General features: G+C 38.5%; 5 protein-coding genes across 7 annotated transcripts in view; 2 read left to right on the plus strand and 3 right to left on the minus strand.

Annotated features, from left to right (window-relative positions):
• Nucleotides 1–1,026: 1,026 nt before the first annotated feature.
• On the minus strand, nucleotides 1,027–4,785 carry LOC126758253 (eukaryotic translation initiation factor 3 subunit C). Of its 2 annotated transcripts, none has more exons than XM_050472416.1 (4): nucleotides 4,710–4,785; nucleotides 4,300–4,425; nucleotides 2,286–4,240; nucleotides 1,027–2,223 (listed from the first exon to the last, which is right to left on the minus strand). In XM_050472416.1, the coding sequence occupies exons 2-4, from the start codon at nucleotides 4,390–4,392 to the stop codon at nucleotides 1,500–1,502; spliced, it is 2,772 nt and encodes a 923-aa protein (XP_050328373.1). In that variant the 5' UTR covers nucleotides 4,393–4,425; nucleotides 4,710–4,785; the 3' UTR covers nucleotides 1,027–1,499. The 2 variants fall into 2 exon arrangements, with proteins under 2 accessions (XP_050328373.1, XP_050328372.1); XM_050472415.1 differs by lacking the exon at nucleotides 4,710–4,785 and adding an exon at nucleotides 4,614–4,703.
• Nucleotides 4,786–5,279: 494 nt separating this feature from the next.
• Nucleotides 5,280–7,012, plus strand: LOC126758319 (chromobox protein homolog 1-like). Of its 2 annotated transcripts, none has more exons than XM_050472552.1 (4): nucleotides 5,280–5,416; nucleotides 5,638–5,801; nucleotides 5,859–5,979; nucleotides 6,045–7,012. In XM_050472552.1, the coding sequence occupies exons 2-4, from the start codon at nucleotides 5,739–5,741 to the stop codon at nucleotides 6,368–6,370; spliced, it is 510 nt and encodes a 169-aa protein (XP_050328509.1). In that variant the 5' UTR covers nucleotides 5,280–5,416; nucleotides 5,638–5,738; the 3' UTR covers nucleotides 6,371–7,012. The 2 variants fall into 2 exon arrangements, with proteins under 2 accessions (XP_050328509.1, XP_050328508.1); XM_050472551.1 differs by having other exon boundaries at nucleotides 5,641–5,801.
• On the minus strand, nucleotides 6,677–9,155 carry LOC126758317 (N-acetylglucosamine-6-sulfatase-like). The gene is made up of 5 exons (XM_050472550.1): nucleotides 8,735–9,155; nucleotides 8,157–8,673; nucleotides 7,459–8,102; nucleotides 7,159–7,400; nucleotides 6,677–7,100 (listed from the first exon to the last, which is right to left on the minus strand). The coding sequence occupies exons 1-4, from the start codon at nucleotides 8,978–8,980 to the stop codon at nucleotides 7,248–7,250; spliced, it is 1,560 nt and encodes a 519-aa protein (XP_050328507.1). The 5' UTR covers nucleotides 8,981–9,155; the 3' UTR covers nucleotides 6,677–7,100; nucleotides 7,159–7,247.
• Nucleotides 9,156–9,387: 232 nt separating this feature from the next.
• On the minus strand, nucleotides 9,388–10,601 carry LOC126759253 (transmembrane emp24 domain-containing protein 2). The gene is made up of 3 exons (XM_050473980.1): nucleotides 10,310–10,601; nucleotides 9,907–10,241; nucleotides 9,388–9,844 (listed from the first exon to the last, which is right to left on the minus strand). Exons 1-3 carry the CDS (start codon nucleotides 10,446–10,448, stop codon nucleotides 9,695–9,697), a joined length of 624 nt encoding a protein of 207 aa, XP_050329937.1. The 5' UTR covers nucleotides 10,449–10,601; the 3' UTR covers nucleotides 9,388–9,694.
• Nucleotides 10,602–11,180: 579 nt separating this feature from the next.
• LOC126759245 (uncharacterized) overlaps nucleotides 11,181–25,461 on the plus strand; it is a 162,912-nt gene continuing 148,631 nt past the window's right edge. The window contains exons 1-2 of the mRNA XM_050473966.1: nucleotides 11,181–13,147; nucleotides 13,629–14,171. The gene's annotated coding sequence lies outside the window, so the exon portion shown is untranslated. The remainder of the gene's footprint in view (nucleotides 13,148–13,628; nucleotides 14,172–25,461) is intronic.

Consider the following 25,461-nt stretch of genomic DNA (forward strand, 5'->3'; position numbering starts at 1 on the left):
TTGATGCCAGTTTTACAGAAGGTGCCAAGAAACAATTTTCTTAGTTGAAAGTTAATTCAATATCTTTATAATGGCCTTTTTGAGAGAATTGGAAGTGACTTCCGTCGTGATCTCTCTGATCTACTTAGGTCTTCGAGTTGCTTATGAGTTGTCCGTTTTGAACTATAAAAGTCGACTTTAAACATGACCCTATGTTGTCTTATATAAAAAATGTCCCAATGAGAAGCCCTGTACATTAAAATGTTAGTGAGTGTGCTTGGATCCAAAGTACATACAAGCATACCTATACCGCTCATACCTCTCTCAATCGTGAAGATGCTCTCTTAGCTTAAGAAAGCTTGACTCACCCTCCAAAGCTCGGTTTGACCTTTGACATTACCGCGAGTTTTATAAGCCGTCATAGCGTATTTTTTCTTATAACTTCCTTCGCATTCGCCGCAAAAAGTTTTAATTACGGAAATCTTTTGGCTGTTTAATGGTGGGTTCTACCAAGACCGATATTGCTGAGAGAGTGTTGAGCAGTGGAGATGAAAACAGAGTGGGATTGAGCGCTGCTCAATTATTTTAATTTAAAGTGACAGAGGTTGCAGGACTGGGAAGAAACCATGGGCAGGGCATGCAAAGAGGTGACGAGGCTGCGCAAGTGTTACTCTCGTTTCTCGCGGCAACTAGAGCTCTTCGTCTGCAATGGATGGTGGTTTGACTCCAAGAACGCCATTCACTCGAAGGGAGTCGGTCTTGGTGTTGATCACTCACTGTGAATGGCGGTCAGTGCTTGTCGGAAGTTGGTTGCGTCCGAAGTCCGGCCGGCATATTGTTCAATGTCATGGGCGTAATTGAGAAATGACCTCTTGATGTTCCTATGAGGCGGTTCCGCTCCCAGCAGGTGACTGCAGGGATGATTTTACCCTAAAAATCTTCCATTTCTTTAGCATACTCTACAAATAATAATGAAAAGTCTCCGCTGTTGTGCGCGACTTTGTTGTATTTTCCCTTATAGGTTATAAATGATCCTCTTCTTGCAAATAGTGTTTTTCAAAGTTTCTGTATTGTATATATGTATCTTAATCGTTCAATTATTACATAAATTTCAGTAGTATTTTTATTCTTTATTTCAACATTTCAAGCAGTTGGCCTTCAAAACTCAAATTCCGCGTGTCGACAGTGCGAAGAAAGAACCAACTTGATTTACTTAAAATGCGCAAACGCATTAAGTGAAAAAATATTAGATAAAACAATCGTAAAAACCATACTAGAGAAATTTTGCTGAGCTCACTCGAACTCGCAGTGTCTAAGATGGCGCACTCCCGCTACCGCTTGCGCAGACTTTACGCCCACACAGTGGGGCGAGAGTGCGCCAATAGCAGTTAGAGCTAATGGTTTCTTTGTTGCTAATTTCTTCGACCTTCACATTTGTTCGCATCATTTGAGTTTGTAGTGGTGTTGTTGTTTAATTGGTTGCCTGCTTGACGTGTCACGCGGCGGCGATTGGCAACGCCTTACTCTTCCTCGATAATTTGTTGTTGTTGAATTTGTTGTTCGTGGTGCTGCTGTTGCTGTTGGTGTTGTTGCTTATGGTGATGATGCTGATTGCGTTGGTTGCGATTGCGCTGATTGCGATTGTCGCGACGCTGGCCACCCCAGTTGCCGCCTTGGTTGTTTTGGTTGCGGTTGTAGCCGCGATCGCGATTGCCCATGTTGCCGCGCTGGAAGAAGTTGCCTTGCTTCATGTCGAAGACCTTCTCGTTCACATCAACCAGATTGGTGACCTTGTCCACGAATTGCATGGCGAGCGCTTGTAGGCGCGATGGCTCCGAACGGTGCATAACCACGGTTTCGGTGGGATCGTCCAAGCTGGCCATGAGCTCCTCGTTGATTATCATTTTGCTGATGAGCGAATGCACTTTTTGCACGGGCAGCTCGTACATCTGCGCCAATGAAGGAATACTCAGCGAGGTGTAGACGTTGGAATAGGTGAAGAGATAGGTGCGCAGCGACTCTTCCTTGATGAATTTAACGAGCATGTCACGCACGCGATCGGCCTCGTAAAACAGATCCCAAACCTTGGTGTTCATCTTCTTGTTGACAATGAAATTTGCGCAGGCTTGCCAGTTGCCGCAGCGCATAGCCTTGGCAGCGGCGACGACGTGCTCGCGCATCGACTCAGGTGGTCCCACCAACGATTGGCGCTCGGAAGAACGCAGTTGTTGATAGAAGGTTTTACTGAAAATATAAAATTCCATTAGTGAAATGTAAATAGCGTGTGCGTGTGCGCTGTGTCTTACCTGATCATGCGGCGACGCGCATCGAACTCGTGTGCGGCGATATATGGTATTTCCAGCAGCATTGCCGATACCAAATACACACATTCCAGCAATTCCAGATTGATGTGCATGTGGAATGGCATTTGGCGCTGCTTCTCAATTTTCTCCTGTTCGGCGGAACGTTCATGCTGACGCTGTGGAAGCAAACCCTGTGCTAGCAGCTCTTTTGGCTTGCCAGTTACCATTAAATCGACCAGACAATGATGCGCGTCCCTTATGTTCTCTTGACGGAAAGCGCACAAACCCAAATTGGCCATCATACGATTGTAGAGGATGCGCGTCGAAGGATCGGCAGCATCGATGGTGTCCTGCAAGTGCGACATAAGTACCAGGTCGCGCGCTTGGAACCAGTTATCGTGCATGGCGTGATGGTAGATGTGCGCCAGGATAGCGCGTGTACGTATACGATCCGTGTCATCCTTGGAGTAAATGAACTTGCAGAGGCGATCCATTACATCGACAGATGTGGTCGTAGTTGGTGGCAACTCGCCGCGCTTCTTCTTCAACACATCGGGATCGAACTTATAGTACAAATGCTCGATCTTACGCAAGTAAACGCGGCAGCGTTCATTGTTGTTGCCAACACGCTCAAAGTAATCTAGCACAGACTCGATGATGCGCGTTACGGTGACTTCATCCTTCAAACGTGACACATAATCATTTGTATGTGGATCGCACTCCTTTAGCAGCTTGGTGAACTCATCGTCCAAGCGCTCAACTGCGGCCAGCGAACAACCGCGTATTGCGTATGGGGGATTTGCGAACTCTTCGTTCTCCTCCTGCACCTCTTCACTCATGCGTATATCTTCGTTGGCCAATAGGATTTTCATCATACTTTGCATGACATCCAGCAGTTTACTCCAATGCTCCAGTTTCATGGGTTCAGAGATTTTCTGATTGTAGTCGAAAATGGCTGAAATGATGCTGAAGTGTATTTTTACAGCAACAGCGTTACCCAACTGATGTTCTTCGGCAATGTCGCGCAGCTCGAAGAGCATCTCGATTTGCATGCGTCGATCGGTACGTCTTTTGCCGCGCGCAGCCATGATTTCCGACAGCTTCTGCAGTGTCAGTGGCACATCTATTTCGGCGTCCTTATCAAACATTTTCGGCTTTTCAACAGTGTGTGGGAATACAGTTTCCCATTCGCCTTCTTCATCAGCATCCTCTTCAATACGTACTTTGTGACGTATCTTTGCCTCCTTGGCACGTTTGTCTTTTTTGCGATCTTCGCGCACCTCCTTTTCTTCCTTTTCCACATTGGGACGTTTCAAGAAACGCTCGCGTTGGTTTTGATATTGATTTTCATCGTCCGAGGACTCAGATTCCGACTCCGAATCAGAACCCCAATCAATGGAATCCTCAGAGTCATCATCCTGTTCGACGGCTTTGGACGGCGCCGCCGCCTTAGAAGACTTCGCCTCAACTGGCTGTTTGAGATCTCGCAAGATTTCTTCCGAACCAGCATCATTCTTTTCCTGATCAGAGTCGTAAGCCTCCTCTTCTTCGGCGTCACTTTCTTGATCAGGCGCTTCACGGAAACGTGTCAAATCCTCCTCGAAGTCTTTGATGTATTTGCGCACTTTTTGACGCAATGTGCCCAAAGATTTTGAGTTATTCTTTGACAAATTTTTACGCCCTTCACGGTCCTCCCATACTTCGTTAATGAAATCCTCCAACTCAGCAAGACAACGAACATAGAAACGTGGGGTCACACCCTTCTCTTCCTTAGTAATAACAGGCAATGCCTTTGTGTAGGCGCGTGTCAGATCTTCAAAGCTTGACAGAATACTCGACATATCCTTAATTTTCTTGTGATTGCGTATGCTCTTGATAATCGCTGTCAGATTTTCATAACGCTTTTCCTTAGTAGAACGCACAACGCGTTTCACTTCCTCCTCATCATCACTAAATTGCTATACAAATAAATAATAAAATTATAAAGGGTTTCGAAATCAAAATTATGTTTACATACGAAGTTGGTCGCTTTGCTATACGCTTGTACTGGGACCTCCTCATCACTGGACTCGGTCTCAGAGTCAGAACCGGTTGCAAAGAAACGCGACATGTTTACCTTTTAATAGTCGGGTGTATCTGTTTTCTAAAAGATAAATATTTATTAGTGGGAAACTTTTGCTTTGCAAATATATAAATTAGCGAAAAATTGAGGTTATATTCGATTGTATGCATTCGCTTTTGGCCAACATGGCGCTGTCATTCTGCCACACCACACATGAAATGCACAGCCAATTTTCAGGCAGACATTTCTGCGAAAAGCAATACACTCACTTTTAAACTTTTAAATAATTCGATTAACACTGTTGATCCTCTATGCACAAGCACAAATAGAGAAGGATATTTCTTAAATAGTTGTAGAAAACTTACAATTTAAACGGCGAAATTGATTTTCACCGCTGATGAATATAGCTGGCAGCCGTCAGAAAAGAATTGCCAGCAGTAAATTCAAAGCGTTTGACGTTTTAGATAGAGTTGCCAGCTGTCAAAGATAGAATAAGTAATGGAACATAATATTTTTTTTACTAAACAACAAAATAATATATTTATAAATAGAATTATAATATATATATCTCCCAGCGACTAGCAAAAATAGTTAGATTGAAACGGTACCAGCTTTAAAAAAGAAATTGTAGCTCAAAAATTTTTTAACATTAGTAGAATTTTAGATTGGTTGCGACTACGCAAGTGGTTGTTATAAATCGAAGACGAGCACTAGTTTCCTTATAGATCCATTCTGAGATCTCTCAAATTTTTCCATCGGCTCGTCGAGATAAAAACTTAGGTTCGTTCTAAGAATAAAAAAATATTAATAAAACAACATGTTAATGGAATCTTTCTAAAAGATATATATTCGTAAGAGTTTATGTCAATATATTCGGTTACATCGTGTTACGTTATAGCTTCTTTTTCGCTTCACCTGTACAAAAAAGCGCCTCATCGTACAATCGCGTCTAACTTCACTTTACGAAAACGGAATTCGAAGAAAGGATAGTGAAAAAGACGCACACCAATACTAGATCGGAAAATTCCGTGGGAATTAATTGTCCGTTTGGCTTAGAAATTGAATAGCAAAGGTAAAAATTTATAATAATTTAAATACAGTGAACGTTCCATGGAAACCAAACGACAAAGTTACACCGCATGGTTCTTTTTAAAACCTTAGTAGTTTGACTAGCGATTACGGCGTTGCCGCTTCGTGTTTCCATAGCGAACGGGACTGGATTGCATTTGCCAAATTTCGGCACTCTTGAATACAGTCCTCAAAAAAGGGTACTTTTTGTTTTTTTTCCACAAGTAGGGGTCTTTGAAAGTTAATATATTTTATGCAAACACGTTAACTCACTGTGAAGCAAATACAGTGCCACTACCAAAATTGCCAGCAACGACAACAACACTATGTCTGAAGCGGGCGAGTATTCTGTGGAACGCATTGAGGATAAACGCATATGCAATGGCAGAGTAAGTGCGCAAATTTTATTATAATTGGAAAAATGTTGCACACGTTTTTGCTTGCAGACCGAGTATTTTTTGAAATGGAAAGGTTACCCGCGCAGTGAAAATTCATGGGAACCTGTTGAGAACCTCGACTGCCCAGACCTGATCGCAGCATTCGAGGAGTCGTTGAAAACAAAGAAAGGTGAAAAAATATATTTTAATTGTATATTAATATCTGAAAAATATTTGCTTTTGCTAATTAAATAGAGAGCAAAAAACGCTCCAGTAACACGCCAGTAAATGATTCAAAAGTAAAACGAAAAGCTGTTGAAGAGGAGCGAGAAAACCGACGCACAATGGGTTTTGATCGAGGTCTAGAACCATCTAAAATACTTGGTGCTACCGATTCATCAGGCGAGCTGATGTTCCTCATGAAATGGAAGGGCAGCGATGAAGCTGACTTAGTGCCGGCTAAACAAGCCAATGTAAAATGCCCCCAAATAGTCATACAATTCTATGAGGAACGTCTCACTTGGCATACGGCTAATGCAGAAGAGGATAAAAATTCAACCAGCAAAGAACCGACCGAGTAAGACACTAGTTTAAGGACTTTTAAGTGCAAACAGACAAGAAATAACAAGAATTGCAAAATCAAATAAACTTATGTAGGTATTGCATAAATTGTTTCGGAATACGAAGTAAATGAAACAAATGCAAAACGTACAACATACCGCGTAAGCTGCAAGAATCTACAAGGCGTAGTGTTTAAACAAAAATAAAGATCGTTTTTATTCAACGAAATATATAAAAACGTTCAAGTTGCAATTCAATCGTAAATATACATATTTAATGTAGTAATTTCACTGTTTCTCTTTAAGCTAGTTCGCGTAGTTATATAGTTTTCATGTTTTTTTTTTTGTTTTTTTTTTTTTTAAATAAGCTGCGGCGCAAACTGAATCATAATTAAATTGAGTTGTTGGTACTTTACTTTTTTTTTAATACAGTTTTCATTTTGCTACAATAACTTCAGTAATATGGTTTGAAAAACCTCCAAGTGAAATCATACAATAATATCTATGGAAGGATTAACTTAAAAATAAATTAATTTAATTGCTATGATTACGTTCAGTTTTTAAGGACATAAATAAAATGAAGTGACATGATATATCACATGAAACGAAGTCCAGCATATATAAACATTACAATTAATAAAATTACATAGTTTTAAAGCTGAATGTGTCAGTGGTTGTAACTTTCCATGTGGTCAGAGGCACCATTAACCAAGAAAATTACTCAAGTGTGTCTTTTTTTTTATTTTTCGAGCTTTAACAATAAAGAAAATTTGGTGAAATATAGTCGACAAATTATGGCGATAACTTACGTGTTTACCCAAATGTGTTATACTGAAAGTTTCTGCGAAATTTAATCACAACTGGAGATCATATTGTGCGCCTCAACGTGGTTCGACGTTCAAATGTTGATATCGTTGCATTGGCCGCCAGCGCAACGTGTCAAGTTCGCCAACGCCAAACTATAAAAGGCGTGCTCAATGGGAAGCAAATCATAGCCAATGTTATTGATTTGATAAGGATCATCATTGACATCATATGCTTCAACGAAATTCTGCAATATAAAAGAATTAATTATTTATTGGAAGTAAACATCTCAAATGGCTGCACACCTCTTTATCGTTGAATTCGCAAAAAAGTCGATCAGTTTTGTCTCTAAATTGCCTGACACATGCATACGTATTATTCCAAGCATCCTGACAGTGACAATCCGACTCTGGCGTACACTGCGACAAGTGATCTTTGGGCGACCATGGGCAGTCGCGATTATAAGTGTCAGCGTTGCCTTCACCCCAATGCTGTATCAACACACTTCGTCGGTATTCTTTCAACTGTTTGCCATCGCTTACTTGTTCCAATGCTGCCTGTATTGGCAAGCCGTCCAATGGTGTGTGGGCATGCAGTATGGTCCACTGCAATATTGTCGGCATTAAATCTAGCAGCAATATGGTTTGTGGCACTACCACACCCTGTGGTATTCCAGGTCCGCGCAGCAACAGCGGTACGCGTATATCTGTTTCATAGGGTTGACGTTTGTCCCACGGTTGCGCGTTTTGACCCATGTGATAACCGTTATCTGATGTGTAAATGATGTAGGTGTTGTCTAATTGGCTCAAATCGTCTAATGTCTGAATTAAAGCGGCTACCATTTCGTCCACGGCCAGCAATGTTTCCCAGCGTTGTCGGTAGTAGCTGTCTAGTAATTTCAATGTTATATTCGGCATAGGGCGCGTTGCTGCCACAAGCCAGTGTTTCTCTGTAATGGTTCAAAATAATCAATTGTGGTAATGAAGACGCAAGGTAGCGTTACCTTGTGGGAGTGGTACGCGATTGAAGTTTGGTGTGCGTAATGCTTTCACATTTGCGAATGCGCCACGGTGTCGTTCGGCGGGCGTGTACGGTGCATGAGGCGCAGGCGGCGCGATCATTGCGAAAAATGGTTGCTGCTTATTGCGTGTTTTCAGAAAGCCCAATGCTTTATCGCGCAACAGATCCGTTAAGTATTTGTCAGTGTAGCTAACGTTTCGTTCGTTCTCACGTAAAGTGTAGTTGTAGTAGCGAGAATTGCCATGTAAGCCATAGAACTGTGTCCAGCCCGGCGGTTTGCGTTCGCCATGAAATTCATTTAGGTATTTTCCAGCGAAAAAAGTTTGGTAACCTCCATCGTCTTGCAACAGCACAGGCAGTGCCCGTGGCTCAATTTCTGTACGCCAATGGTGGCCATTGCAGCCTCCGTTAATAGTGTTGTTGATAGTGCCGTGATTGTGTGCATACATGCCAGACAGTAGACTGGCGCGGGAGGGGCAGCAGAGTGGGGAACTAGTGTACTGGTAAAAATTTAAAATAAGTAAAAATGAAGAGCAAGATTTGTAATGGCCTGTTACATACCGCATGATTGAATTGAACACCGGCTTTTGCGATAAACTTCTGCACCTGTCGCATGGGGGTCATGCCCTCAAGTGTAATATCTTGGTCATCGCTTAGTATTAGCAAAATGTTGGGTTTGTCATTCACTTCTCCGGCTTTGGTGGGCGTCAAGGACACGAGTAGCAAACAAGCGACCATTGCCAAGGTCACTGGCGGTATTTTTATGCGTAGCATAACGTCATTGAATTTGAATGCAATAATCGCCATGTTTGCAAATTATTTCAGCAATATTTTTTAGCTACTCTTGTCTTCTATGAGTGTTCGCTTTGGAATATTTAATAGCTGCAAATATTCATTGTTGTATTTTGTTTTTCGCTATTAATTCACTTTACAAAATAAACACAACCGAAAAGTAAATTGACATTGAAATTTAAGAGATAAACATTCTGAAGAGAGCGGTCGAATTGTAGGGTTGCCTGATCAGTCAAAATTAATTAATTACAAGGCGAATTGGATTACCGATTACTCTTGTTCTTGAATCTCGGCTAAAGTTCTTATTTTTTTGCTTAAATTATGGTTGCTTGTAAATTGTTTGTACAGTTTATATAGAAAATTCTTGTATTTTATTTTCTTGACTTCCCGTGTTACCCCCAACCAGTCATAATGAAACCACATTTATAAGTCTTAAATTTATTTGCTCTAAAAAATATTCTGGTATTACATTTTGAATCAAATTAGAATGCGAGCCAATTTAAGTTTTCTGTCATACCGGTAAATTCCGTAAATATGAACAGAATGAGTGGAAAAGATGGATGCCTAAAATCTTAACTTATATGCAGTAAAATCGTATTGCACATGAATGGTGAATTAGTTGCATTTAACGCAACTATGCAGAAATAGACGTTTTATTACAACAAAATGGCAAACTAAAGTGTTTGTAACTGGAGGTAAAGTCCACATCTGCGCCCGCTCACAATTCACTTATACAACACGTTTCACTTCGAAGAAACGTTTCAGGTAATAAACTTGACCGATGGTCATCAGTACCAGCACCAGCGCTTCGAAAGTAGACCACAAGACAACGCGTGAGTTGGTGCTCTCGTTGATGGACCGATGGATTTTGTCACGCACCTGTCATCAAGTATTTACTATTTAAAATAAAATTTGCAACGGGGCAATTTTCCTATACATACATGCATGTATTCCTGTTCATGTTTGACACCCGTCAGTGTGCCCGACAATTGCTGTATCATATCCTCCAACTTGGTGTGGCCAACCTCCTCCTCGCTGGGCGCGCCCGCTGCTCGATGCGACGCTTCGCTCACCTCAATGGAGAACATCACCAGTTTGGGAGTCATGCTGCTGCGCTCATTATTGAAGCAAACGCGATATATACCAGTTGAGACGGTGGCAAAAGTATATTTGCCAGAGGATTCCTTTTCACTCTCATGTATGATATTATTATCCGGGCCAGTTATTTTGATATCAATATCGAGAAAACCGCCTTCAATCACCTCGAATGTGACGCCTGCCGAAAACGTACATACAACTGAGCAAACATGGTCTATAAAAACTTGTTGGTTTAATTATAATTACCGAATTTGGTGCCGCCTTCCACCTTCTCAAAGAAACACTCTTCATTGTGTGCGTCAACGGTGACGATGAACGCTTCGCTGGCACGGAGCAATTGCAAGAGCACTAGCGCACATAATGTGCCGAACAATTTGAGGTTCATAATCGTTTTGTTTTGTATAAATCGCAATTGTCATAAACGACAAATTTCAACTGTATTAAACTCTTGAAGATTCACAGCGTTGAACAAATATCAAATTAGAGGGGCCACGTATAAAAGCACCTTCACGGCAGTAGTAGAAAATATACACAGCATTTGTCAAAGTGACGTTGAGCATTTGCAGGTTATGTTGGCAGCACTGCGCTTACACAATGGGTTGTAAAGCGAATTTTGCAAATAAAAAATCAAAATATGGTTTATGGTGTACTGTGCCTTATGGAAATTTGTAAAAAAAAAATAGTCATATTTTTAACCTCGAAATAAAAATGGGCATATACTCATATATTTTCTGCCCAAGGGAAAACTAATTACGCTTTCTAATAGTCCAATTAGAATTTATTTTTCACAAAATTATCATTATTCGTAATTTTCAGATTAAAAAAAAAAACAGTTTTTTTTTGATTCGTATAATAAAAAAAAAATAAATAAATAAAATTCTGTCATATGCCTGAAAATTAGCTTATTCTATTTTACTAACTTATCTTTACCTACAAACTATCTAACTTTTCTAACGGTCCAATTAGAATTTTGAACATAAAGAATACCATTACTATAGCGCCATATTTATATTTAAAATCGTAAATTAACGTCTTTCTTTTAGACATAATTTTACTTAAAAATAATTTTTAAACCTAACTTGTAAATAAACTTATTCTTCCAATTTCAGTTGTGTTCGGGATGCCTCATTCAACTCACAAGGCGAACTTCTTCAAGTAATTGCGCGCCCGTGACCCCATTTTCTACAGAACCATCACAATTAAACTAACCACTTTGAAGCTTAATGCATACACAACAACAAACGAGATCAGCTGTTGGCACACACCCACACAAACGCACAACAGAAGTAGAAAACACAATTAGAGCAAAACGCAACGCACTCAATTAGTTTGGAGAGTTTTGTTCAGAAAACATGCCTCGGCCACAGCGAGAGGGGAGTAAACGTCAACGCGGGCGACATTTGCGGCAGCTGCGCATTGACGCTTTCGTGTGGATGCAGCAAAGACTGATAACTGGTCCATGACTTTTGGATGCTGTTGACTACGCGCGTTCATCCGGTTTGTGTGTTGGCTGGAAAGTCTCCCAAACATGGCAAAGCATACGCCGTGTACACCGTGTGCATGTATGAGTGGCAGAAAACAGACAACGGCGGATACACTTCGCTTGGCCAACATCCAGTGGCTGCTAGTCGTGCGTATTCATTCGAGTTTGCTGGACCTTAGCAAGGACGAAACAAATATCAAACAAACAATCAATGAAATCAAGCAGTTTCCCTCAAGAAACGTTGAAAGTGAACTGTGTGTGTGAGCAAGGTGTGTGAACTGTGTATGAAAAGTGGACACGAAAAGCGTACGAAGCAAAAGTTAAAAAACAATTTATCAATTAAATGAAACAGCGAGTAAACTAAGCCAGTATAAAAGTATGCTAATTGTTTTTCGGTGCAAACCGTTACTCGCATAAATCCGCTGTGTTTGACATTTGACGTTTGCTGTGAAAAATGTGTCAACACAAGTGCTGCGAAAAGTGTGAAATTTTGTGAAAAACGCTGAATTATACAGCATATCAGCGCAGAGAGTGGACTGTGTGTCCTGTGCTTCCTACCCGCCGCGCACCTGCTGCCCACCTTAAGCGCAAAAGCGCATAAAATAAATAGTGCGCCACCCCGTGTGCATTAAAGCTGCGAAATCCTTATTAATGACACACATATTACAACAATGAACCACAATGCGCACAATAACAATAAAAACAACAGCAAAAGCAATAACATGTAGTTGAACTCTATTAAGCAGAACAAATAACTGCGGCCAAAATTGATTGCAGTCGTCGGCTTAACGAACGCACTTGTGGGGCAGTGCAGCTGTGCAGTGGTTGTTGCCAGTACAACAATAAGCGAGTGGCTTGTGCCACAAGTATAAACGATTTCGCCTCCACCCATTGCTGGACGCGAGAGATTTGGGTGTGAAAGCAGCAAGGAGGCGCTGGAACTGCAGGGACGGACGCAATGTGCATTCGCAAGCAAGTGTAAATTATAAAACGGCAGCGTCTGCAATAATCCTGCAAATACACAGGCTAAATAAATAAATAAGTGGAAAAGCACGCAGCTGAAGTGAAGTGAAAAACAGAAAATCAGCAAGTGCTACAAAAAGTTAGGTTAAGTGATGTGTACATACATATACATACTTACGTGCCGCAAAGGAAGCGCGTAAGCATCGAGTTGATGCTGTGAAGTGTAAAGGAAAATTGGCCAACAAAAGCTTTTAAAATGAAGTTAAAGCGAGCAAGTGCGAAATTGTGAAAGTAAGAAGTGTAAAAAGTGAAACGCAAAACAAACGTGTGTGCAGCTGCTAGTGAAACGGTACAAATACATAAATACATATACGGCATCCGGTGTTTTCCACTCACCTGTCCATTTGTGCTGCAGCGCTATTAAAATGCATGAGTCGGCAAAACCAAACCGGCTGGAGCATGTGAGTCGCAAAAACAAAGAAGGAAGAATTCACAACTAAAGGGTTAGGTGGGAAAGTGTGAGCGGTTTTCGTCGTAGAGCGTGTAAGCAATTGTAACTATTAGTAAAAGCTAGTGAAAAAGTGAAAATCGTGTGGCTGTGTGCGGCTAATAAAGTGCCAAATAAAGTGAGTAAATATGTACGTTGACAAAAAAAGATTGCGTTGAGGGTGAATTGCTGCCTGCCTTTTAGAAAGTGTTGCTTTGGTAGTGTGAATTAATTAAAAAAAGTATATTAAAAATAAAATTTTCATTAGAATGAATAATTTATTAATAATTAAATTAATTTCTAAATTAAAGTTTATCAGAAATTAAAATGTTTCCGTACAAGAGTTGGGTTTTGAACGGTCAGTTTGTATGACAGCTATGTATATGCTATAGTGATCTGATTGTAATAAACAGTTCTAAATGCCGTGTTAAAACTTTCTTAAATTTAAAAATTTAGTTTGTTTTTTTAAAATCTGAAACTAAATCCTTCAGTGTTAGTGAAGTTGATATTTCTTTCCATAAACTTTTTTTATCATATTATTAGTAAAGCAAAGCAACACTTTGTGAATGGTGAACGAACAGCGCCCCTGTGCCGGGTTCAACGCCTTAAAGTTTTTCTTCCTCCACAAAAAGTTGGTGTCAGTAACATTAATGAAGCGATCTGTGTAAAAACAAATGAAAAAGTTTAAAATACTCAGCATAAAATAACAAATATACCGATAAAAAGCTAACGGTTGTGCACAAAAGTACCGTCCCCAGTGCCACAGTCACAAAAAAGGTGTTGTCCGTGCCGGGAAAATTGCAAACTTTCCGCCAATGTAACTGTATCCATACACGATGTGTAAAAAAGTTCGTGTAATTATGTTGAACGCAGCCAGTGACACCTTTGTGCCAGCTCCGTGGCCTTATGCACACGCCACGCAAACAAACTAGTCATGCGTACATATCCTGACAGCGTACGTAACAATAAAACGGCACATAACTAATACTTGAACGTTGCACATGTGTGACTTGGGCAGTAAATGAAGAGACAGTTGTGCAAAAACAATAATAAATAAAGGCATGTCGCATTACACTACTCCTCGTTTGGCGAGCGCTTTGACTGTTTGTAGCGCGCCTGTTGCTGGCCTAAATTTTATGACGAGCGCATGGAAAGCCGCCACGCTATAACTACAGGTGAGTGCAAGCTTAATGTTGCCCAATAAAAAGGGTTATTGTTTTTTTGCTATCCTTATATTTCTTACGTTACTTATTTATATCCTTATTACCTCATGTACGCGTGCTACGCCTTCCTATTACGCTATTTTCGGCACGTGTTTTTTTATAACCCTGCTATTTTTAGTCTCATTAGAAGCTTGCCAGCCTTTTGTTGTTTTATTTCGAAAATCTTAAATTTATATGCCACTCGCCACGTCATGTTCGGGGAATTGCCACTTGTCGTGTAGGTTAAATAACGGCGACATTGACAGGCTTCGCCATAAAAAATAATCAATCTTCCTGCCGACAGTGGCAAGTGTCAATTTCTACTTACAAGTACAAGATTTCGATAGAGAAATCGAGAAAAAAACACCAAAAAAAAAACGTAAGCAATCAAACAGGCAATTCCACCCGGATTGACATTAATTTATACATCGAAGATTGAAAAGAACGCAAACCCTGTGTTGTGGGTGTGCTTGTATTGTGGGCGTAGCGCTTGTAACGTACACGAAACGTTGTAAAAAGAAAATGAAAACGTTAAGTATGTGCATTAAAAATGAGCGGACCCATGTTGTAATGCTCTTTCGCGATTTTACGGCAACAATGGCGGCATAACAGGTGGTGTGGCAGTCACCATGAATGAAATATAAATAAAAAAAATAAAAGAAAATAAAAGGAACATGGCAGGATGCGAGTTTCTAGAGAAGCACGTAATTTTCTACGCACTTGCGTATTGGCAATCAATGCAAATTGCTGCAAGCTGCTGCCATATAAGTAGTAATCGAAGACTGTCAGCAAACATATGCTGCATAATTGAAGCGGCTTACTGCCTGCGTAGCGACTTTTAAGCGGGCGTGAGTAAATAATGGCGCAAAAGGCAAATTAAATGCAAATGTTTTCAGGAAACAAGAAAATAGCATGAAGAATGAGAGAGCGAGAGAGCGAAGGAGGGAGAGCATGAGAGGGAGCGCTAGGTACGCTTAAGCGCTTGAGCAAGCGCAATTTTGCGCGGTTTAGCTTTAAGCTTTAGTGTTGAGTTGTTTAGTCGAAGAGACCGAAACCCATATCGTCGTCTTCCTCGCAGTCCAACTACTCCTTTTTGGCTTCTTCCTTCTTTTCGCCTGCATTTTGTTTCTGCTGCATAAGCAATTTTATTGGAAAAGTTAGCTGTTTTTTTAGTTACACACGTTAGATGTGGCTTGATCGTTTTGAAAAATTTCGGTGCTGAAGCATTCCATAAGCAGGCTGTGTTTTTATTACGCGCCAGCAATTTGTTTACCTTCGTTTGAGTTTCTAAGTTTCACGTTGTATGACTCCCTTGACAATTCTAAATACTAGCATTAGGAAAAGGTACACAAAAGCATATGCTCCAGTACTTATCATGCCCCAAGTGTACTGACATTGTTCTACTTACATACATAGGTACGTACTGTCAGACAACGCTATACGCATTGCTCGGGCAAAGATTTTTTAATTTAGCGCACATATTTTATGCTAGTACATAAGTTTAAATACGCTGGCGCCACTTCCTAAACTTCCAACTTCGCATTTCCCCATTGCCTTGCCTTACTTGTTTACGGTTATGTTATCAGTGCCACATGCGGATAAGCAGCTGCTCGCTCACGCATCCAAACCGCCTCTAGAGCACTGATTAGTCACGGCGCAGTGTTTGCTAGACAACATTTACCATTACCCCGACACTTTCGTACCTGTCTGAGGTTCGGGTTTGCAGGCGCACTAAAAATTACCGCACAGCGCGTTAGATACAACGAAAATGCGTATGGAAAGCAGGCGCGCAACACATCCTGCCACACGCATACACTGCGGCGGTGTTGAGCGCGTAGCCTACAGCCTTTAAGATACGCTTGGGAACTACGCTATGCTGCCTGCTCCTTCTCCTTGTGTGCACTGTCAACCTTCGAAGCGAAGTTTTCACAGTGGCGTTGCTTGCGGAGCGCATGCGGTAGGCGGGCGAAAGCGATAAAAGTCATAAATTTTTATACGCCAGCATATTTGTTTTTATTGTGTGCGTTGCCACCTGGCTGAAAGGAAGCACACAAATGTTTGCGTTTACTAAACCCTCAACACCGCGCACATACGTGCCCATTATCGGCACTCACGCTCGAGCAGCACACATGTGTTGTTGTTTCCGTTTGCTACCTTTTCACAGCGTTAAACTAATAATCTTGCCGCTGCGCGTAGGTGTTTGTGCTTTGACAAATGGGCCCAGCTTAATGCGGTCAATTTAGTGGCGCTGGCATGGCGCAAGATTTTCTCCACGGATTGGCAAGCCTCTTTAGCGTATTGATATCCCAATTCGCACAGCTCATTGTACGCACCCGTACTTGATTTATGTCAAGAAATTTCTCAATAAAATTAAATTTATTAATTCTCGCCTTGCAACCGAAGTGAAGCTTGGCATGCCGAGCGCCTGTGCGGCGGGCGTCTTGTATTGGCAAACCGAGCGCGTCATTACCATAAATCGCTATGCAATCTTTATAAATCGTCTATGTGGCGAGGTCATAAAAAAGTTTGCAGCAGGCATTGCTTGAGCAATGGTGTGAAATCCTTTGACCCCCCTAAACTTTTTAAACAAATATATATTTTTTGCGAGATATTTCAATGCTTAATGCTTTAGTGAGCTGCCATAGTGAGTGAATTAAATATTTGTAGAGTGTTCGCACCCGGTGGTTTGCATAGGGTTGAAAATGCTGAATGCTGACAAATATTGAGGGTTTTATTTTATTACACGCAAGTGTTGGGTTGCTTCCACCTCGACTTCTTCCATACAGCTTAAGTTAGCATGCTGTGGAATAGAAAACAAAACGGACACACGTCAAATTTAATAACAGCTGACATTCTCCTTCAATTCCGAGTTTTGTATTCATAACAGCTGTCCAAAGTTAATATTGTTTTCGCCAACTCTCTACACTGTCTGGACTATTTCTCCTACTAATATCAGTTGATAAAAAAATAATGATACAATTTAGATTACGACACGCAACGAAGTGACAAACCTTTATAGTAATTGTAAACAAAGTCTGTCAAACGCAATCCAAAACCTGACAACGGCGCGAAACTGCTATAACCTCACTTTATACCTTCGTAAAGATCCATGTTTCGATTCAATAGTTCGTTGACACTTTGTTTGTTTTGATACAGTACTCATTTGTTTTGATTACATGAATCGCATTATAACCGATAAGCTTTCTGCAGCCAGTGTTGCTATACTACTGACAAGTTTATGTAATTAAATTTTCATTTATAAAAAAACCTTACAAGTTGGATAAAGTTACATAAGCGGATCAATTTAAGCTGCACGCGCACCATACAATGTAGTAACTTCATAGATGAGACCGCCATTTTGTTGACAAATGTCTTTTTTGGTTTTAAATATGCAAATTAAGCAGACATATCTATTACCCAAACCAAGTGACCGCAGAGCAGCTGATGGATTACCTATTAGAAAAGTTTCGCCGTTTGTGTGCAATTTTGCGTTGAGCGTGTGGGGTTGAGCAAAATATCTTGTGGTTGAATAACTGTCGACGGTCGACGGTCGACCTTCGTTTGTACCGTTGTGCTGTTGTTTACAAAGATCCGCGCTGTGGTAATGCCAGCAAATCTAATCAACTCCCATTTGTATGATAACAACTCGCGCTTTTCTTACGTTGTTGTTCTGCTTTGTTGTTCTCGCGTCGTTCTTCCATGTAAATTCGTACTTACGCTCGTCCATAATTACGTTTATCCTTTGAAAGCACGAAAGCGTTTTAAATTTAAACGCATTACGAAAGCTGTCTGTCATTTAAGCTTTTGGCGGAACAAGTTGGTTAGTCGGTCAGAAGTTGGCACGACTGTGGCTTGCCCTGCAAAAACATTTTACAGACGCTTCCTCTTAGTTAATTATGATATTTAAATGTATGCATGCTTTGCCCACCTCCCTACGCGCATGACAGCTTGGTAGCTTTTCATTTCGCATTTAGTTAGATTTTTAGGGGTTTTATATATATTTTCGCAATAGCTTTTTTTCAACTCTTACCGAGTATAAAGCTCTTTGGGGAATGTTCAAACAATCATTTGAAGCCCTTATGTCAGATCCAAAAAAGTTCTACTAAACCAAATCAAAATAGTATCCATTTCACTTCAACTATTTAGATTTGTCTTTAAGTTGAGCAATATCTGAAGATAGAAAGCTTTAAAGTCCCATCAGGACTCTGATAAGTAGTTGAGAGGAAAGGCGAGTGAAAGAGAAGAGAGAAGGTACCATATATCCAAGATCGCTGTGAAAGTGAAAAGAAATTCTTGCCTCTCTAAGTTAGCTGATGCTCTTTACCCTATTTTCTCCTTCCTCGATTTTAAGATAATAAAATCACAGAATTTCTGTTTCCAAGTTAGCTGATGCTCTTCACCCTGTTTTCTCACCTGCTTTCTTCGATTATGAGATAATAGTTTATCCATTTAGCGTGGGCGGTTATAATTCACAAATTTTTCCATGCTTGACCCAGTTTAATTTTGCATGAACCCCTTACTCTTTCGACAACTGTTTCCTCCGCCCTTGCCTTCACTCTCGACCTCCTAAATGACTAGAAATCCTATTAATAAATTCATTGTAAAATTTTATGAAGTCTGATTGTTGTTATTTACAAGCTCTTAGCAATCATTTACTTTGCACTGCCAAGCATATACAGGCAATTTAACCCCCTGTAATCTTGATTGAAGTTCATTTTAAGGTTATTATTTGCTTCTTTTTACCCAAGAGCTATTTATAAATGTGTTAGGAGCCCGTAAGTAGCTCAACCTTTGGGTGGTTATTTAATTTTGGCAAGAATTTGTTTTAGCCATATTTCAAGCATAGATAAATTCTTTAATTAAAAGTGGGAATGTTGATGCAAAGAATGCCTAAAAAATTAGGGTAAAAATAAGGCTAATAAGCCGAATGAAGCGCTGTGTACTAAAAGGTCAATTTGATAGTTGAAAAGGACATTTATTGTACACTCAAAAAATTAAATGACAGTTGTTGCAAATTATGTAATGCTTGTGAAAAAATGAATGAAAAAAGCGGGATTGATAGCTAGGATGTATAGAAAATGTTAGCGTAGCATTTAGTATTTAAATGAATGTTAGGCTGAGATATATTTTACAATATGATTGTCGGATCATTTCTAACATTGATTGAGAAGATATTTGATTGAGGAAAATTTTTTTAACATAAACGCGTTGAAATTGCTTGTAATAAAATGGCAATGCTTAAAATATAACATAAATTTTATAACTTGCTATAAAGATATGCTTGATAATGATTGACATGGTTCTCAAAGTTTCGATACGGTACAGATTTAAGTATATCACTAAATCTGCCTAAGTGCCGCTAGATGCTCGCAGGTTGTGCTTGAGTAGTTTTGTGAGCAAAAATTCTAATTTAAGATAGATTTCACTATGATTGATGATGTATAATTATTGTTAAAAAAATGTTTTTAGTTATTATTAAAAACTTGTTGTTATTAATATGGTATTGAAACAATTTGTTTTGCTTGTTTCGAGATTGGATGCTCAAAAAACATCTTGAAGCATGCTTGAAGCATTATTTTTACTGGCTTAAAGGATAAATTTTAGTCCTATTTTTTATATTATAAATATATGTATTTTCGGTTGAATTTTTCTTAATTGTGATTGATGATTGATTGATTGAGTGTGATTACTGATTGCTTGATTTTAATTGTTGGTGATGCATACTAACCACTCGCTATGGTTATGTTACATTTTTAAAGATAAAGTCGTAAGCTTGATAACGTGCTTGAATGCCAAAATTTACTGTTTAAATTATTTTCTTCAGTGCATCTGTTTGGTAGCCTTTCGCCAAATAATGACAGCTTTATTAGTTCCAACTTCCTCCTGTCAGTCAACGAACATGTTCTACCTTACTAAGTGGCTTATTTTGAACAGGTTAAATTTGTACGCATCCTTTTTGGAAACCCAAAATGACATTTGGTTTGGTAAAAATTAATGTTTGTTTATTTGCACACTTTTTGGCGCGCGTGTGATGTTGTATAGTTAAGAAGAAACCTTAAACACTTTAGTGGTGGCTTAAGGATGAGCGGAAAATGGAGATTTCACATAAATTCAGTAAGATCATACTCTCTAAAGAAATGACCAAATGCGTTGTTATGGCAATTTAATAAGCTGAAAAAGGAAAAAATACTAAAAAGCTTATGTGAAGCTGCTTGAAATGACCAAAGGATTTGGTTACAAAGTAATAAATGAAAAGAAAATGCCAAAAAGTAGGCATAAATAAATAAATAAAAATGTTTCCTCATCGAAAAGCCATTGTGCCTAACGGACAATATTACAGAGGACCAACTGTCAAAGTGGCGTGTAACTGTGAGATAAGCGGTAAACGACGGCGCACAGATGGAAAGCAGTTGCGAAGCAAAGTAAAAGTAGGACGAAGTGAAACATAAAAAGCTATGATGAATAAAGTGGCCAACACGCAACTACAGAATGCGTGTGGCATAGTAAATGTGGGCCATTACCGTTACGCAAACAGGCACAAATACTAATGAAAGCATACGCACAAAAGCACACGCTACACTGTATAACACAATATAACCGTAAATACACAGTGTTGCTGCTGTTCAAGCAAGCACGCCAAGCACACAACCATGATTGGTGGCCTTAGTTCCTGTGGTGGCTAATGATGCCAAGCAACTGACTACTAGTATTTCATTTGTTTGTTTATTTTCGCTTAATCTTTTCTTGCTGTTGTTGTTGTTGTTGTCGTAGCTGTTGTTTACATGTCCGAAAAGTTTGGCACTTGTGACTATAACTGCCGTAATTTTTGACGGAAGTTATAATTCATTTGGCCTTAATTGGATTGGAGTGTAACTAATTTCATAGTTTGAATGAGTGGCGTTTTCGAAATGAATGCCTTAGGAAATTGGTGGTGGTGGATAGTGGCTGAAGACAACTGCGGGCGCTCAAGCAAGTAAGCCAGAGAAGAAAGGAGTTTCGAATTATTTATTAGACAACAATAGGAAAGTGTTGGGTTACGAAAATGTGCTAAAATTCCATTTGAAGCTGAGGCTAAGCATACTATTCTCATAGGTTGCTCGATTGATGTCGATTGTAGGTATTTTTGAGCAGCGATTGATACCTTTTTTGGATATATACTTGCTAAATGGATTTCACCAGTTTTTAATGGCTTTAGGGTTTGATTGAACAAGCTTGATGTGCTGTTTGAACGCTATTTAAGAGTTTGCTTAATTGATGCTGTTTGTAGGCATTTTCAACCAATGATTGTTGCCTTTTATTGATGATATTGTCATTAAATGCATATGAGCTCCGCTTTTAATAGCTTTTAAGTTTAAGCTTGATGTACTGCTTGAATGCTATATTTCATGGAAAATAAGGCGTTGCTCACTTTTAATAGCATTTATGTTTGATTGAACATGCTTGATGTAATGCTTGAACAGAGAAAATGTTAAGCCTATTGAAATCAATTATTTTTTCTTGATTTGTATTCTACTTTCTTCTTCCTTTACATATGCTTTTGGCCTTACTCTTAATTCCTAAATTCTTTAGGTTCCAACTAAATTATCTATTATTGCTTGAGGGTCAACTTATTTGTATTACGAAAACCCAATTATTCAATTGTCTCCTGCTGACGCTTGATGCTGCAGGTGTATCTTGTAGCCTTTGGGTTGACCTTAGGTATGCATATCATTTACACTGAGTCATCGCACGTACCCACTCACCCACACAAGTCGGATGAAGTTAGAAATTAATTAAAATACCCATTGTCATCAATATTAAAATGAGGGTGGTCAACTCATCGAAAATCGACACTGTTGCCGTGCCAACGGTTGCTTGGCAGTGGCAGGGAAGCGAAGCGTGTGATTGTGTGATAATGTTGTGTTACAAATTAATGATATGTGGCTTTTACGCAATGACGTTGCAAACAATAGAGGAACAAGTGTAGAAAAAGGTCAAAAAGGGGTTTCATTAGAATTAGGACAATGCATATAAGAAGAAGTTATACACAATAGAATTATAATACCGTACTTTCAGTATATATTACATGAATTCTATACTTTGTTTCGTTTTTGCTTGATTGCTGTTATGCATGTGTTATTCAATCATAGAGAATCAGTTTCAATCATGTCAGCAGTAGTCAAATTTGTAAATATTTTCGTTGAAGAATGTTTAAAACATATGCGAGAAGTAATTTATAAATCAGTCAAGCATGTTAAAAATATATGCAAAAAGTAATTTCTAAACCAGTCAAGCATTCATATTTGATAGCAGCTTCAGTCATGCTTAAAAACGGATATTTACAAAAATGAAATACTAAAATTCAAATAATTAGTTAAATTAACTATGATTGATGACTTTTATGCAGAGAAAGTACTACGTACTCATGCTTGTCAATCAATTTGGTTTAAAAATTTTCATACATATATGTATATAGTACATATGTTTGTATAGTACATATGTTTGTACATATACTCAAGCAATTTGTACATATGTACTTCCATATATGTATATGTCTATAAATAATTGAAGATACATAAGTACATACATATATACTATATGTATGTAAACCATAGACATTAGGTTAAAAAATTTAATTTAAAATTTTTAGATTTGATTGAACTGCAATTTTCGCGTGCAAAATATGTGTTGAGCTTTGTAAATCATCATTTGCTATTTTACTTATTACCTATTTACCTAAAATTTTAAGATTAAAAAAAATATGAATTTTAAAAAATTTAAAAAAATTTGTAGATTTGATTGAACTGCAATTTTTGCGTGCAAATATTTTGTTGAGCCTTGTTAATCACCAATACATCTTTGCTAAATTACGTACCTACGTTGCAAACTGTTATTCAATCATTGTCAGTCATCAACTCTCATTGTCAATCATCGCCTATCACGCCAATGCATTACGATTTTATTTGCTGGCTTGCTGTTGCATCATGTTTGCTTTGAAATATTTATAGCGCTCTTAAGGATTCTAAGAGTAATCGTCAACACTCAGATTCAATCAAGCAACAAGCATAAAATTATAGTTTTCGAATTTATTGCGATTTTAATGTGTGCGCAAAAACTTGAAATTGATTTTTGTTGGATAATAAGAGCTAACGGTATTTACACTCAACTAAAGCCATAAATTGTTACAAAAACAACAATAACAACAACAACAAATAATAAAAAGGGCGCTGTGTGTGTGGTTGAAGAAGAAATGCGCTTGTAAAAAATCTTGCTCATTAGCAGTTTAAATCGCTTTGGAAACTGGTGTTTAATAATTACGCAACAAGCATGCGTAATAAATTATATGTCACTTCATGAATGTCATGAAACTTAATCACATTTTTTGTGAGCATAAACGTTTTTTGTTTACTTTTTTTATTGCTTGAGTTATGTTTGTAGTCGTGCAAATTGAAAACTGTCATTAATGAATTTTTATGAGCAAGCCATTAGCTTGATTGAAATGAGATTGTGAAACAAGCGCGAAAAGAATTAATAACAATAAAGCGCTTATGCAAGACTAAATACACACAGCAGTTGAATTAAATTTAAAAAATTATATTTTTCCATCTGTATGTAAATATTTCGCAGAAGCAATGTCGTATGCCGCCCGCATCCACGTGACATGTCATTAATATTAATGCGCGGTCATTATATAAAATATTTTAACAAATTAAATTTCCTACCCACACACCCGTTATCTCTCCAGCACTGCGTTGCTACGCATTTCGATTTCCTTGCATTGATAATTATGTAAAAGTTCGTTAGAAATAAGTTTCCTTCTCTTTTTAAATAATCTTCATTTTAATTTCCCAAATGATTTCGGTTCAATCACAGCAAGCTGCAACAGACAAATTGCGAATATTTTGCTCTGATTGTTTTAAGTGCCCACAATAAATCAAATTAATGGCTCTGCAAATTTATCAAATCGTTCAAGCAAAGTTCAATTCCATGTCCGAGTGTAACAAGTTTCCTTTTTGCTTCGAACGCTAAAAATAGCTAATCACCGAAGCGTTAATAATTACGCTGCCACTAATAGCTGGCTTTTTTCATATTTCTAGTCTGTTTGTGAAATTTGTGGGCCGCACTCAGCGCCACAATCACAACCACATTTCAAATTAGAAAATTTATTTACTCCTGCTTGCGGCGTCCATTTTCTAATTACAAATAACTTTGAACGCAGTAACGCTGCTTGACAGTTGTTGTCATTGTCAGCATTGTTGTGCGATTGACGATTTTGACATTGACAACTGCGGTGATTGGGGTAGCCAGATGGCGGCAATTATTGCTCGAATAATGAGTGCTTACTAGTTTACTCTTGAAAAAAAAAAAAACAAACTAGTCAAAATCGTGCAAATTCTAGAATATTCGGTGCAAGCAAATTGCGCAAGCCTGTAAGCGACAAACAAGCATAATTTATGTATATAAGTAGATAACCGTATTTATTTTCGTACAACTAATTAAATTTTGAGAGAACGTTGCGCTTTTATTTCATTCAAGCACACTCCTAGTCGTTCAAGCATATAACAATACTGTAAATCGCAACACTTGCATGTGGATATTTTTGGTAGTAATTATTAATATAATCGCAAATTTTTTTGTGATCAATCACAGTTTATATATGTCAATCATATCAGAAAATTAGTATAGTAGTAATTTTATAAATATCTTTACACTCCTTTTTCGTTTACTTGCTGATGAGCAGCGATATTGATGTTCAAGCACATTCAAGCATTATAAATACTAACTTATTGTGATTGATTTAAACAATAATTTCTAAACTACAACATTTACTTATATAAAAATGCTATATCGTACTGAAATAATGTGATCAATCATAAGTTTTATGTGTCAATCATTTGAAAAAGTATTAAAATGTTAGTTTAAACGTATTCTAACACGAATTCGGCTATATAAACAATGCTATCTACGCCCAATCACATATCAAGCACTCTGAATATGCATCAATCATGTACACTTTTCACTGAAAACATTGTAGGTGTTTCAGTATATGCATATTTTCAAGCGATTTCGCATTAAAACAGTCGTTCATCGAAGTTTATATCCATCAATCATGTAAGAAATTACTTAGAAATTCTTCAATCAAATCCCATAAGTCACAGCGTAGCGTAATATCAAAAAATGAAAGAACTATTCTAAATTTCTATTTCTTGCTCAAATACACCCTCCATCTATTTTGACCTTCAACTAGTCACCCTCCTTTCCACAAAATATCTCATCAGTGTCA

Source organism: Bactrocera neohumeralis, chromosome 5, assembly GCF_024586455.1.
Source record: "Bactrocera neohumeralis isolate Rockhampton chromosome 5, APGP_CSIRO_Bneo_wtdbg2-racon-allhic-juicebox.fasta_v2, whole genome shotgun sequence".
Classification (NCBI taxonomy): domain Eukaryota; kingdom Metazoa; phylum Arthropoda; class Insecta; order Diptera; family Tephritidae; genus Bactrocera; species Bactrocera neohumeralis.